The sequence below is a fragment of the Antechinus flavipes genome, chromosome 4 (genome assembly GCF_016432865.1).
Source record: "Antechinus flavipes isolate AdamAnt ecotype Samford, QLD, Australia chromosome 4, AdamAnt_v2, whole genome shotgun sequence".
In the NCBI taxonomy this organism is placed as follows: Eukaryota; Metazoa; Chordata; class Mammalia; order Dasyuromorphia; family Dasyuridae; genus Antechinus; species Antechinus flavipes.
Window position 1 is genome coordinate 244,696,004 of NC_067401.1, and position 13,779 is coordinate 244,709,782.

The 13,779-nt window shown below is 32.1% G+C and overlaps 1 protein-coding gene across 4 annotated transcripts in view; it reads left to right on the top strand.

Annotated features, from left to right (window-relative positions):
- The window catches only part of MYO6 (myosin VI), a 123,464-nt gene extending 116,644 nt beyond the window's left edge, over nucleotides 1-6,820 (top strand). For all 4 annotated transcript variants that reach the window (XM_051997289.1, XM_051997290.1, XM_051997291.1 and 1 more), the window contains 2 exons: nucleotides 472-690; nucleotides 2,522-6,820. In XM_051997289.1, coding sequence (XP_051853249.1) covers nucleotides 472-690; nucleotides 2,522-2,721 — 419 coding nt within the window. In that variant the 3' untranslated portion in view covers nucleotides 2,722-6,820. The remainder of the gene's footprint in view (nucleotides 1-471; nucleotides 691-2,521) is intronic.
- Nucleotides 6,821-13,779: the final 6,959 nt, after the last annotated feature.

The following is a 13,779-nucleotide window of genomic DNA, read 5'->3' on the forward strand; positions in this document are numbered from 1 at the left end:
GTCCTAATTCAAAGTCTAAGCCTTGAAACTTTCACTGATGGCCCCCAAGCCTGTTTCCTATAATCAGTGAAATGGACTACTTTTCCACCTGTAAAATAATAAACTAGTCATATTAGATGTGGGGGATAGAAAGAACTTGACTATATTTCAGATATGTGAAGGAAGATTACAGTGTATAGGTATATATTAATTCACAGCTTCTCATGTTGTTGGTGCCTATGTGAACTTTCTATAGTTTCTTTTATAGGTCAGACGAAATTTTTAAAATATTTATTTGAAAATAGAAAATATTGAAAATAACCATACTTCAATTCTTAAGTTATTTACTTTCAGCTTTTATTTATGATAAATCTTGATTCAAATAACACTGAATAATTCAATTTTTTTAAACTAGTCTTCTGAGAGTTTAAAGTTATTGTCTTGTCTCTTTCCCTCTGTCTTGACTGTCACTTTTCTCATTTTGTATAATAGCTCAGCAGAACCCAACAGCTCAGCTTCCTGCTAGACAGCAGGAGATTGAAATGAATCGGCAGCAACGCTATTTCCGTATTCCATTCATTCGCCCTGCAGACCAATACAAAGATCCTCAGAATAAGAAGAAAGGCTGGTGGTATGCACATTTTGATGGCCCTTGGATTGCCAGACAAATGGAACTTCATCCTGACAAACCACCTATCCTTCTTGTTGCTGGTGCGTATGTTTTTTGATGAAATTAAAAATAATTAAATAATACCAATAGTTTGCAGCATATATTTTTATACAGGAAAAATTTAGAGAATCTGCTTAGCTAAAATAAAATATAATGGTTAAATAAAAGTTCTGGTTAAGAAGTGATTTTAAGGTCCCATCTAAAATCCTTTGATTTTATTACCTATACATTGAGATCTCTCAAATATATATATATTCATAGGAGTGAACGTGTATTTTGAAATAGGGTGTTTTGTAAATTACCAATCTTCTACATAGAAACCAGTTTCCACTATTGCACCATGTTTTGAAAATCTTCTTATGAATATAAATTTGTCTTTGATTACTTTAACCATAGAGTGGAAACCTAGAGCAGGGGTTTTTAAACTTCGATCCATTTACACCTGAGCAGGTCTATGGATAAATTCTAAGAGTTCTGTAAACATAGTTGAGAAAAAAATATTTTAACATAAATATTTTCCATTGTAATATTACATATTTATGTATTTATGAAATTATTCTGATGAGGGGCTTTACCAGACTTCCATAAAGATTCATTAAACCAAAAAGCTATCCCAAAGGCAAAGAAGGCAGCTGAACTCCATGAGAAATAATGAGTGCTTCAAATAGTTTGGGAACTACTTGTCAAAAGTGATGAACATAGAACTCTTTGGTGTAACAAAAAGCTTAAATCAAAGGCTTAGTTACTTTGATTTTCCCTCCTGAAATCAAAACATTTTTCTTGGGTTGAAAGCATAGGTAAAAAACTTCAGCTTCATCCATGGCAAGTGACAGCCAAATGTATTGTTGCTTTTCTGTGCCTGACATAGCATATTCTCCTTTCCTTCTTTGTGAACTTTAATGGATATTACTATTACATGTCAGATCATCAAAAGCAACTTGTTTTTGTCTGGAGATTTTAGTTACAAACTTTAGACAAGAAACTCATTTATGGAAGTCAATTCTCCCACTCTATGATTTCTAGATTCTTTGCTCTTGAAGTTTTAAAAATTATGATTGAATAAGCCAGGGATTTTTATTTTAATTGGTAATTTCTGGGTAACAAAGAAATTTAGATTTTTCAGCACATTATAATTAGTTAAATATACTACAACCACAGTTTATGATTTAATATGATTTTCATATTGTTCACAGTGATGGGTTTTATAGAAGACTTCTAAAAATCTATATATTTAAAGACAAAATTCATGTAGACTGCTCTACAGTAAACTCTCTACAGCATAATAAGAAAAACGGAAACTCCCCTAGAGAAAAAAGATTTGAGAGGATAGGTTTTTCTTGACACTATCTAATGAGTAGAGTAATTATGGAATTTCAGTACTGAAAGGACATATAAACATGGGACTTTGGGATGCAGCATGCAATTCTGGAAAAAAAAGTACTAGACTGGGAGTCAGGAAACTTGGGTTCTAATCTCAGTTCAGCCACTAGTTGTGTTTGTGATATTAAGCAAGATACTTTTCTATTTGGTCCTCAGTTTGGTCATGTACTAAGTCATAGGTTATACTAACAGATTGTGAACTCTCAAATTCTGTGATTCTAAGCTCTTTCCATAGAGCTGTTAATTATATATCAAAGGTATCAAGAAATAGCTCTTTATCATAATAGCATATCTGGTGTTTATTGTTGTGATTGCTGTTTCAGAGAAATCAGAACTGTGGAATTTTTACAAGAATTGTAGTTTTCATGATGTTCTAAAAGGATAATTTTTAAATCAATTTTGTAACTATGGACATTAAAAGGATACTCATTGTTTAATATGTTAAATCATTTTGAAATTGTATTATAATTTTTCTTTGTCTCTACTTTATAGGTAAGGATGACATGGAGATGTGTGAGCTAAATCTTGAAGAGACTGGTCTAACTCGGAAACGTGGTGCTGAGATTTTGCCCAGGCAGTTTGAAGAGATTTGGGAACGCTGTGGTGGCATCCAGTATCTTCAAAATGCAATTGAAAGCAAACAGGCTCGGCCAACATATGCAACAGCCATGCTGCAGAATCTGTTAAAATAAATTCTGCCCACTAAGTATAGAGCTGGAAACTCTGGCAGAAATACAAAGGAAGGATTCCTTTGTTTCCCAGAGGATTTAAACATTCCATAATCATGCTATAGAAACTTAATATAAAGTGAACGGATTTTATTAATTATGAGGGTTTATTAATTTTTACTTGCTGAGGGTTAGTTTCAATAGAGAACTCTAATTTTGAACTGGAACACTTTTTGTCCAGTATTTTTCCATCTTTGCCTCATTAGTCTAGTGCATCCTCCTTCAAAAGCCTCTCAAAATTCTAACACTCAACATAAGCCTATAACATGAGGCTATGTTATATCTTATAATTGGAATTGGAAGCCCTTAGCTTTAGTTTCTCACACAATAAAGGTTAGAGATTTTTGAATATGATCAGGATCTTGATGTCTTAGTAGGCTTAGTAGGTGTCTGAATCTAACTTTTCCAGGAACTCATGAAAATTGCCCCTAAAGTTAGAAACATTATTCCTTCCCTATCTTTTATTGAACTTTAGCTTGAGTGAAACAATTCTTTATGAATTTTGGGGAAAATCTTAAGTGTATTTGATATATTGTATAATAAAGGAGACGGTAAATTTGATATCCTAAACAATTTCCTCTTTTTTTGAAATCTGAAATGTGTGTTTCTTGAAGAACATTAATTTTATTTTCCTTAGACAGAAATATATACTTAGTTAATATAAATATTGAATAGAAAAATTGCAGATAATTCACTTAGAAAAAAGAAAAACATAAGGGAAAAGTATATTATGGCACACTGGAATGTTTTAGGCTAAATTCATATATCTTTTCTGCTTTGTCTCTGCTGTGATTCAAATGATAATATTACTATTGTGTTAAGATCTTAAATCACAATGTAATTTTTGACTACTGTTTTTCAGTGATTTTAATTTTTTTAGGTCCAATACTTTGCCTTTTGAAAAATTTTTTGTACCTGTAGCATTGTTTTATAGGCTGCATAATTTAAGAATTATTTTGCTCAGTAATTGCTAATTTCTTTTATCTAAAATAATTTCAAAAATATTTTTTCATTGTTTTAATTCTGATAAAATTATCAGCAATGTAAAATTTGATGTTTATGATATTCATACTAGAAATTTGAAGGAAAAAGACATAATCTGGATTGTGTTGGCATTCTTTTATCCTTTTCGTCCTGAGTCGAAAGTCTCAATTTGGTTGTAGTGAAGATTGCAAATTAAAAAACAAAATATCTCCTTGAATATTTTTCTTTAATCCTATTGAAACTTTAGCTTTCAAAATGAACTTTAGAAAGAAAACTATAGTTAGGAAAATATTTCCCAACTGATTATATAGTGTTTGTGTTACCAGAATCACTATTTTCAGAATTACTCTTGTAATATGTGTGAAAATGGTTTAGTACAAAAATATTTATTTGTGATTATACTATGCAAGTGATTGACTTCTTTTACAGTAAGGAAATGAACTCTATTGAACTCATAATTAAACATGTTAGTATAGGTTTCTTTGAAGTCTATTTTATTTTATAGATTCACCTCAATATTGAGTTATTTGGTTCCTTAAGTGTATAAGTGGGGTAAGAACTGAATGACCTTCATCTTTTCCCATCCCGCTCAAATGGGCATTTGATATCTTATAAGAACAGCTTTTTTTCCTCCCATGGTAGTCTTCTTTATATGTCATACAGAAAGTGGTTAAAAAGGACATAACTAAGAGCTTGCAAGAAACACTGCAATAAGATATCTTTACCATTCTTTTCCTCTTTCTTAGTTCTTGTATCACTTAACAAAAATTTAGTAACGCCTTAATTCTAATTTTATTTTTACAGTTGTCCCAAAACTTATCTGCCTAGAATGGTCTCCTGAGTTAATGTTGATTACCAAGAGAGTTAACCTAATTCAAATTGATTTTCAGTAACCTACATAACAGAGTAGGCTGGCATGAATGGAAGACTGCTAGTGAGAGTATTGTTCTTGGTTGTACTATCATTCTAATGGGATGCCTGTAGAAGCGATGAATCAGGATTCCAAAGAACATTTGATGCAACTGTTTCTGTCTATTCACAGATAAACTACTCCCCTTATAGAGAAGGATGACATGGAATAAAGGAAAATAATTTCATACATTGACCACTAAGACTTACAATAATTTTATTCTGAATAATCTGTACTGTAACAAACAAACATTTTTTCTGCACTGAATCCTTATTGCTTGCTTATTGTGAGGCTTGACTGCACATTTCTTGGATACATATGAAATTGGGTATCTTGAAAAAAATGAGGACAAAAATATGTTCCAATTAATGCTTCAGCTTAATGCATTAATACTTCTAATTCATTAGAGAAATTAATATGTGTCCAAGATGCACTGAAAGGAGGTTACCCTTTAGAACAGGGATAGGTGATGTTTAGTTCATGGGTTGTCTAAGACTTGCAAAGTAATTTGCAACCACAGGCAATGATGAGCTGAAAGCTAGGTACAGCAACCTCCCACTATTTAAATTCTATAAGTTAATAATTTTGTATGGCTTACAAATATTCAAGTGGGCCTTGGCAGAAAAAAAATGTTTCCTGCCTCTGCTTTAGAATATATTTTACTTTTGAGATTTTTTTTTTTTTTACCTATATGCCATTCTTTCAAAGAATAATGAGAAACCTTGTTTATTGTATTTCACAGGGCTACAAAATGAACATTTAAAGTGGAAAATAGGTGGTGTCTTTTTAGAAATTCATCTTGTAGTTTGGAAAGTTATAGGTAGAATTGTCATGAGGATTTCACATACATATGTATATGAATACCTTATATTGCAATTCATAGGGGTTATTTGCTTTCCTGTTTCCTTCCAACATAGTGTAAAAAAACTCCTGGCTCTGGCATCTGAGGACCTTGCTTAAAATCCTGCTTCTGACAATACTTATGTGACTTTGGGCAAGTCATTTAATTTCATGAATGTCATTTTCCTCAACTGCAAACTGAGAGAGTTGGATTAGATGGTTACAAAAGCTGTTTCCATCCCTATAGATCTACAGTACTATGAACCACTTCTTGTCCTCCCAAAAGAAGCTGAGCAGTAGTTCTCAATGTTCTTTTGTTAGCTTTTGTTACTTTGCCACTCTTTTATTTAATTTCACCATATGGCCACTTACCTTTAAAAAGAAAAAAAAAGGAAGAATTTCTGTACTGTTAAACGGTAACATTATCACATTTATTTAGTTCCTATCTTCTAGGTATGGGGAATGTGATATTGAGAGTACCATTTTCCCTTACTATTCCCTGGAGATTTGCTAATAAAGAGAATAATAGAAAAAAGATATGAAACAAAAAAGAACCAATACAAGAAAGGAGGTATAAGTGACCAAGAAAATGGCAGAAGTAACGGTAAGAAAAGAAGATTATGCTGGTTTGGTTCTTCACTTTAAAAACCATGCTGAAGAGATAAGCTTTTAAGGTCTCTTCAATTAAGAATAAAGGTAACTTTTTTTTTTTTTTAGAAGAGTGGTGGAGGAGAATTATCAGTAATTTTTGCAAATTAGAGCAGGAAGAAATTGATAATTGCATTATTACCTTGTGGAAAAGATGTACTTTTGAGGACCCAGACAGATCTTTGTCCAAACAATGGACAAATTCCAGTAATAGTACTTGACACAGTAAATCAATGGGGAAAAGATATAGAAGAACTTCCATTCTTTGGAGCTAAATAGATACTTGCTTGAATTGGGGTCAAACTTTTAATTAGTTTCTATTAAATTAGCTGTTTTCTCCCTTTTTACCATTAGAATGCACTAAAAATATAGATACCTTAATTTATTTCTCAATTGATAAAATTAGGATCATTTTAAAGGGAATTTATATATAAAACAAGTAGCTGTATGACAAGTACATTGGTTATCTGTAGACTTATTTAGAAGCTTATCTTCAAAATACAGCAATTTGTGAATTTGCATTTTGTTTTCCATTGCTAAATTTTCTCCTTTTTAATTATAGGAATAATATAATTTTATTCTTATGTCTTCAAAGTATGTATCAAAACAGATGCTTCCTAAAATTATTTTACTTATGTACTGAAAAATGCAAATAATAAATGCATCCCATGTTGAACTTTGCTTTGTATTTTGTGTGTTTTCAGTGTATTTGTAATCTTTTTTTTTAAGAGGAAAAGGAAGTGGCATAAAAGTAGGAGGGATGACTTTTCTAAAGGATCTGAGTGCCTAGAAAAAATTTTATTATCATTTGCAAAGATTAAAAATGTTGATGTTGCTGTTCAATATTTTATTTTTTGATTATAGTAGTTTTAAAAAATTCTGTATAAGATTATAATTAAAAGCCAAAAATAAAACAGGATAATAGTTCAATTGGCCTATCAATCTATAATAACTAAGCATCATCATATTTTATTGAAAGAAAAGTGTAATTATTACAAATTATTTGGAAATAGTTTATATTTGATATTGATAATGGCTCATGAGAATTAATTTGTCATTGAAATGTACATTTAAAACATTTATGAGACTGGCTAAAATGGAGATAAAAAAGTATGCAAACATACAGAAATAGAAAAATAGGTGGTGTTTCACATACAATGTTCTTTAATTGAAAAAAGAGTTTCATGAACTTTCATTTATTGTCTACTGCAAACATTGCTATTTACATTCACTCTGAGCAAACATTCTTCAGAGTGAATGTAAATAGCAAATGTTTCTGTTTTGTCTAGAAACCCTGCGGGTCTTCCCTTCCCTGATTTATTTTTGCTTTTTGACTAGGTAAAGGAGGACATTCTCTGTCACATTTCTTGCTTAGCCTTAATCACTGAATGGTTGCTTGTCTCAGTCAAAAAGAACTGGGAAATCACATATGTAAGAAATGTTTGTAGCAGTTCATTTTGTAGTGGCAAGGAACTGGAAACTGAATGGATGCCCATTTATTGGAGAATGGCTGAATGTTATAGTATATGAATATTATAGAATATTACTGTTCTATAAGAAACAATCAGCTAGATGATTTCAGAAAGCCTGGAGAGACTTACATGAATTGATGCTAAGAGAAATAAGTAGAATCAAGTGAACATTGTACATAGCAACAGCAAAATTATACAATGGTCAATTCTGATGGACATGGCTTTTTCAGCTGCGAGATGATTCAGGCCAGTTTCAATGGTCTTTTGATGAAGAGAACCCTCTTCCCAGAAAGAGGCCGGGGACTGAGTGTGGATTACAACATAGTATTTTCACTTTTTTTGCTTGCATTTTTTATTATTTTTTCCTTTTTGATCTGATTTTTCTTGTGCAGCATGATAATTGTGGAAATATGTATAGAAGAATTGCATGTTTAACATTTATTGGATTACTTGCTATCTAGGGAAGAGGGTGGGGGGAAAGGAGGGAGAAAAAAATGTGGAACATAAGGTTTTGCAAGGATGAATGTTGAAAACTATCTATGCATGTGTTTTGAAATACAAAGCTTTTTTAAAAAGAGCTGGGAAAAATTTTAGTTTTAAAAGGCCAAGGTTTCCCAATGCTTACATAAATGGATCATCATTCATCTGATCTATATCAGAAAAAGGGAGACTGAAGACTTTGAACAGCTCTACCCCTCTTAAATCTAATTCATTTGCAAGTCATGGCATTACCTTGCTGATGTCATGGTCCTCTTTAAGTTAGTACGGTGTGAGTTTTTTATTGTGTAATCTCTGAAAATAGGATTGCACATGGAATAACAGGACAAGTGGGATTTCTCTGATAATTGAATCTAAAATGTCCCAATTACTTTTTAAAAATACCCCAGAAATGACTAAAGCTAAATCTATCTGGTGCTTAAGCTTGTTTTATGTAGAGTTGTGTCTACTTTAAACTACTGAATATAAATTAGGAGTGTGTAAATATGTTGCAGAAGATTTATCTCTTCTAGCATAGAGCTTGCAAATATTCAGCCTTTTGCATTGTAAGATGTGTATATATTTTTGTATACCCTGGAAAGAATCCTAGATTTGTCATCAAGACCTGCTGGGTTCAAGTATTCTAATTACTAGGTGTACAATTGTGGACAAGTTGCTTAATGTCTCTCAATCATAAATGAGGATAATATGAAGGAAATGCAAAATACTACATAAATGTGTGCTCTTCTTATTTCTTAATCTAATACTGAATATCTTTATAAAATTCCACTCTGATGCTTCGTCATGTTATGGAATTGATACTGGATTCTCCTATGTTAGAGCCAAAGCTCTGGCAGCTACTATTTAGCTACAAAATCTTCCCCTTTATGTCTTCTAGTAGATTTCATATTCTCTGAAGATCAATTTAACAGAATTTTCTGAAGATGATTGTTGAATTTGGTCACTGAACACAGTATTTGCAATTACAGAAATTCATGGAGACTAACCAATAGTAGAAGTTATGATGTGTAATTTGTAGAGGGATTGATAATCTGAAGCATCTTTGAAAATATTGTTTTATTATATTATGTTATTATATTAGAAACAGAATTCTAGACAAAAGACTCAATTCAACCTTTACAGATGAGGGAACTGAAAATTCGGGTTCCTTTTAAGATCAGGGACAAAATGTCAGTTACAACCAAGGTCTTCTCACTCCCAGAACAACATTCTTATTGTTATCATACAGAAAGAATTTATTTGAATACCTACTATGTACCCGATAATAAAAAAGTGCTATTTCTTAATGGTGGGGTTATATTAGGAAGCTGTTAGTAAATAATTTCCACTATCTTTGTAGATGGAATAGATGTGATTTCTTTGTGGTACTATGTTAATAATATATTGTCTGATTACTGACCTAGTTATATGGCCACCGGGTGATGAGCTTTTTTCTCTTTAACAATTGACTGTCAACTAAGTTACAGTTGCATTTTGCATTGAGAAAGCTCTCTCTCTCTCTCTCTCTCTCTCTCTCTCTCTCTCTCTCTCTCTCTCTCACACACACACACACACACACACACACACACATCCTGGGAATTTTAAAACATTGAAATTTACAAATTTTTTTTATCTGTAGGTCAGATGGTTGAATCTTCCTATCCTAAGGTTGGTAATGTAAAATTCGGTTCTCTGAATACCTGAAAGAGAAAAAGATTAAGAACATAAGGCATCTTTGTCATGTAGGGAAGATCAGGGCTGCAGCTTAATTTTGTCTATCAGAGATGTACAAAGGTTTGTCAATTGTACTTCCACTATCTGGTGCTTTTTTTTTTTTTTTTTTTTTCTATTCTCATGGCCATTACACTAATTTATTTTATTCTATTCATTTTTCTTAGCTATAGTGACAGCCTCATAATTGGTCTCCCTGCTTTTAAAATCTTGCCTAGTCTACAAAAGGTAGTACTGCTAAACTAATATTCCTCAAGTTAGTCCCTTACTCAGAATGTCTCTAGTACAGTAGTTATTTTCTATTTCTAGGATAAAATACAAATTGCATTGTCTGGTATTTAAATTCCTTCACAATGTCAATCCAGCTTACTTTGCTAGAATTGCATATTACTTTTCTTTTCCCTTTAGTCCTGTCTTTTTTCCTCTCATTTGTCATTTAAGATTCTATCATCTGAATACATGCCTTTGCATAGGCTGTCACTCATGTTTCTAATTCACTTCTTCCTTTCCTCCACTTATACAGGATGTCTCCAAAGTCTTAGAACAGTTTTAAATTATTAAAGTTTTAAAATGCACTAAATTTTTTGGTACACCATATAATTCTTAGCTTCCTTCAAGGCACAATGTATATCTCATCCTACATAAATCTTATCCTGATTCCCCCCGGTTGATAATACTGTCTCCAAAAATTACTTGGCATTTCTATTGCATAAAGTTTATATTTAAGACTTTTCCCTCTATGGGATATCATCCCATTTCTTTTACCCCTTTTCCAAGATTCTAAGCTTCTGAAGGCAGGATTGTACCCCCAGAATCTTTTCCTGGCACATTGTAGCCATGCAATAAATGCTAATGAATGAATAAGGAGAACTTTAAAGATGGTATACTTAACCTCCAATATATTTGCTTCATGTGCAGCATTGTGTTTGACACATACTATGCATTTAAATCTTTGTTGTCTGATCATTTCAGAGTCATAATATATCCTAAATATTCCCAACTTCTAACCTGTCATGGATATGAATATAGTCCTACTTAAACCCTGACAAATACTTAACCTTTTTCTCTGTAGCATCTATCAGAATAACAAGTTCAGCATATTTTCTATTTTATGTATAAGGCAACTCTTCTTCTTGTTTCCGAACTACTTTCAAGCTTTGAAGTGTTTTAGTTCTAGTATTTCAAAATGTGATGAATACCACATCTATGCTTTTCATCATTTTAGGAACTTTTGACATAACTTTTTTCAAATGAAGGTCTTTCTAAAGCAGAGATTTTTAAACTTTTTTTATCCTTTGGTGACAATTTGGTGAAGCTTTATGACTTCTCAGAAAATGTTTTTTAAATGCATAAAATAAAATACATATAATTACAAAGGAATTGGGTTACATTGAAAAAAGATATAATTGTTTTCTGAGTTCAGAGACGGACTCAATAACCCCTGCTCTAAAGAGACCCATCATTCCATTTTTCTTTAATCTTTTCCTGTATATAATCTTCATGATGATTTTAATTTAAATATTTTCTTGAGATGAAGCAACCAGAATAGTAGATTATTTCAAGTGTGAATATGCCTGGAATTAAGATTAAGTCACACACAAGTTCTCATCAATACTCACAAGTGTTTCACTTTCTCAATTAGAAATTCTGATATTCCTTCTTCTGATTATAAACTCCTATCATTAGATTTCTACGTATGCTTTATCTTTCCTATACCTCTTCTCTTGTCTCATCAAAATATCCATTCTTTCTTAACTCCTGAGTATTTCACAGGCCATTATCCCAATTTTGGCTTCCTTTTCTTCCCTTTCCAGCTTTAACCCCTTAGATTATTCTTAATATGTCCAGTAGGAAACTAATTTGGAACGGATATGGATAGTGATCCAGCAAAGGAGACTGAGAAGTGGTCAAAAAGGTTTAGAGACCCATCTTATCTGTTTTTGAGTTTCTGATTCCTTGTCCTATCACCATTCTTCTCTGGCTAAAACACAATCCCACATTATCCCCACCATCTCTCTCTCTATTTCTACTTATGAGTTGTTGAATGAAACTGGATGAATTTTCACAAATGTGCTGAATGAGTACATTACAAATGCTTGTTAACTGGCCTTGACTGCTGTTGCACCTACTTAAATATTTTCCTGTTGCTAGTTGGCAACTTGGTACAATAGAAATTCACTGCAATGTGGGGTGTCCTTTCTTTCCTCCTTAATTGTTTCCCTATTACTGTCTGCCTCTAAGAAGCTATTACTAATGATCTCTTGCTTATTCCTACTTACATCCCAATTTCCCACCTCCTATCTCTTAGAAGTACCTTGCCTCTTAATTTAATGGGGAAAAAAGTCTATTGAGCTCCATCTTGTTCCATTCTTCTTCTTAGAAAAATTCCTTGAGATCCCCTAATTTCTGCTCTTTTTTCTTAGTCTCTGACAAAGTAGTCACTTGTAGAAGCAAACCCCTTTAACCTGTTTTCTTAATCTTATTCTATCCTATCTTCTCCTTCAAATTTCATCAATGATCCCTCTTGTTGATTTTTCAACCTCTTTTTATCATTTCCCTATTGGCTTTAAATGTGAATAAGTATCCTCCATTCCCCAAAGTATATTCATTTGCTTCTTCTATGACATCAAGCTACTGACCTATAACTTCCCTCCTTATCTCAGCCAAATTTCATTGAAGAAATTATCCATGTTAGCTACTTCCATTTTAACTCTGATTACTTATTAATTGTAGTCTGGCTTTTGACCTCATTACTTACTTGGAACTGCTCACTTAAAAGTTAACAATGATCTCTAAATTGCCAAATCTGATGGTCTTCTTTCAATCCTAATTCTTCTCAATCTATATATTTCATAGGACAATGGTGATTACCCTATCCTCTTGGATACTCTCCTTGATTTTTTTTTTTTTTTTTTTTTTGGTATAATACTACTCTTGCCTGATTTGTCTCTAAACCTTTTTGACCACTCCTCAGTCTCCTTTGCTGGATCACTATCCATATCCATTCCAAATTAATTGCCTACTGGACATATCAAGCTATATTTCTATTTTTTTAAACTCAACATGTTTAAAATCAAACTCATTATCTCCCTCCCTCATTCTTGTCAACCTCTACTGTCTTTCAAACTTCACTGTTTCTGTAGAAGGATTACTGTCCTTCCAGAGTCTTGAATTTTGTAATTTGTGGCATTATGATAACCTTTTAACTTCCCCTTACTCCACAAATTCAATAATTTGCTAAATCTTGGTTGTTTTTGTCTTCATATCATCTCTTGCTTCTTATTATCTCTCCACTCATACAGCTGCCGCCTGAGTTCTGGTCATCACTGCTTCTCATGTCATATTACATGATTTATTATTACAATTATTACAATTAGATTATTACAATATCCTAATTGCTCTCCCTCCCAAGTTTCTTTTCCACTCCAGCATTTCAGTCTGTCCTATATACTGCTGTCAAAGTGATTTTCTTTAAGTTTAGAATTGAACATGAAACTCTACTATTCAATCAACTCCAGTGACTTATTCTTGAATCTAGGATAAAATATAAATTTCTGTTCAGGTTTTAAAACTTTTTGCAACATTTTTTTCCAACTTCATTGGACATTATGCTATTCAGTCAAACTGTTTTTTTTGTTCCTCTCACAAGACACCCCATTTCTCATATTTTTGGTTTTATTCTGTTACATACTTGAATATATTTCTTTCTTAATACTGTCTCATGGAGTCTCTTCTTTGAAATAAAGTTCAAACACCATGTTTTGTATGAAACCTTACTTCATCTCTTCAATTGCTAATATCTTCCCTCCTATATGGTCTTATATTTATGTTTATATGTATGTTTATACATAGATGTTATATTTATGTTTATATTTATTCACTTTATGTTTATGTTGCATATACTTCTATGTGTACTTCTTGCCTCTTTCATTTGAATGTAAGCTTATTTGGAAATTGTTC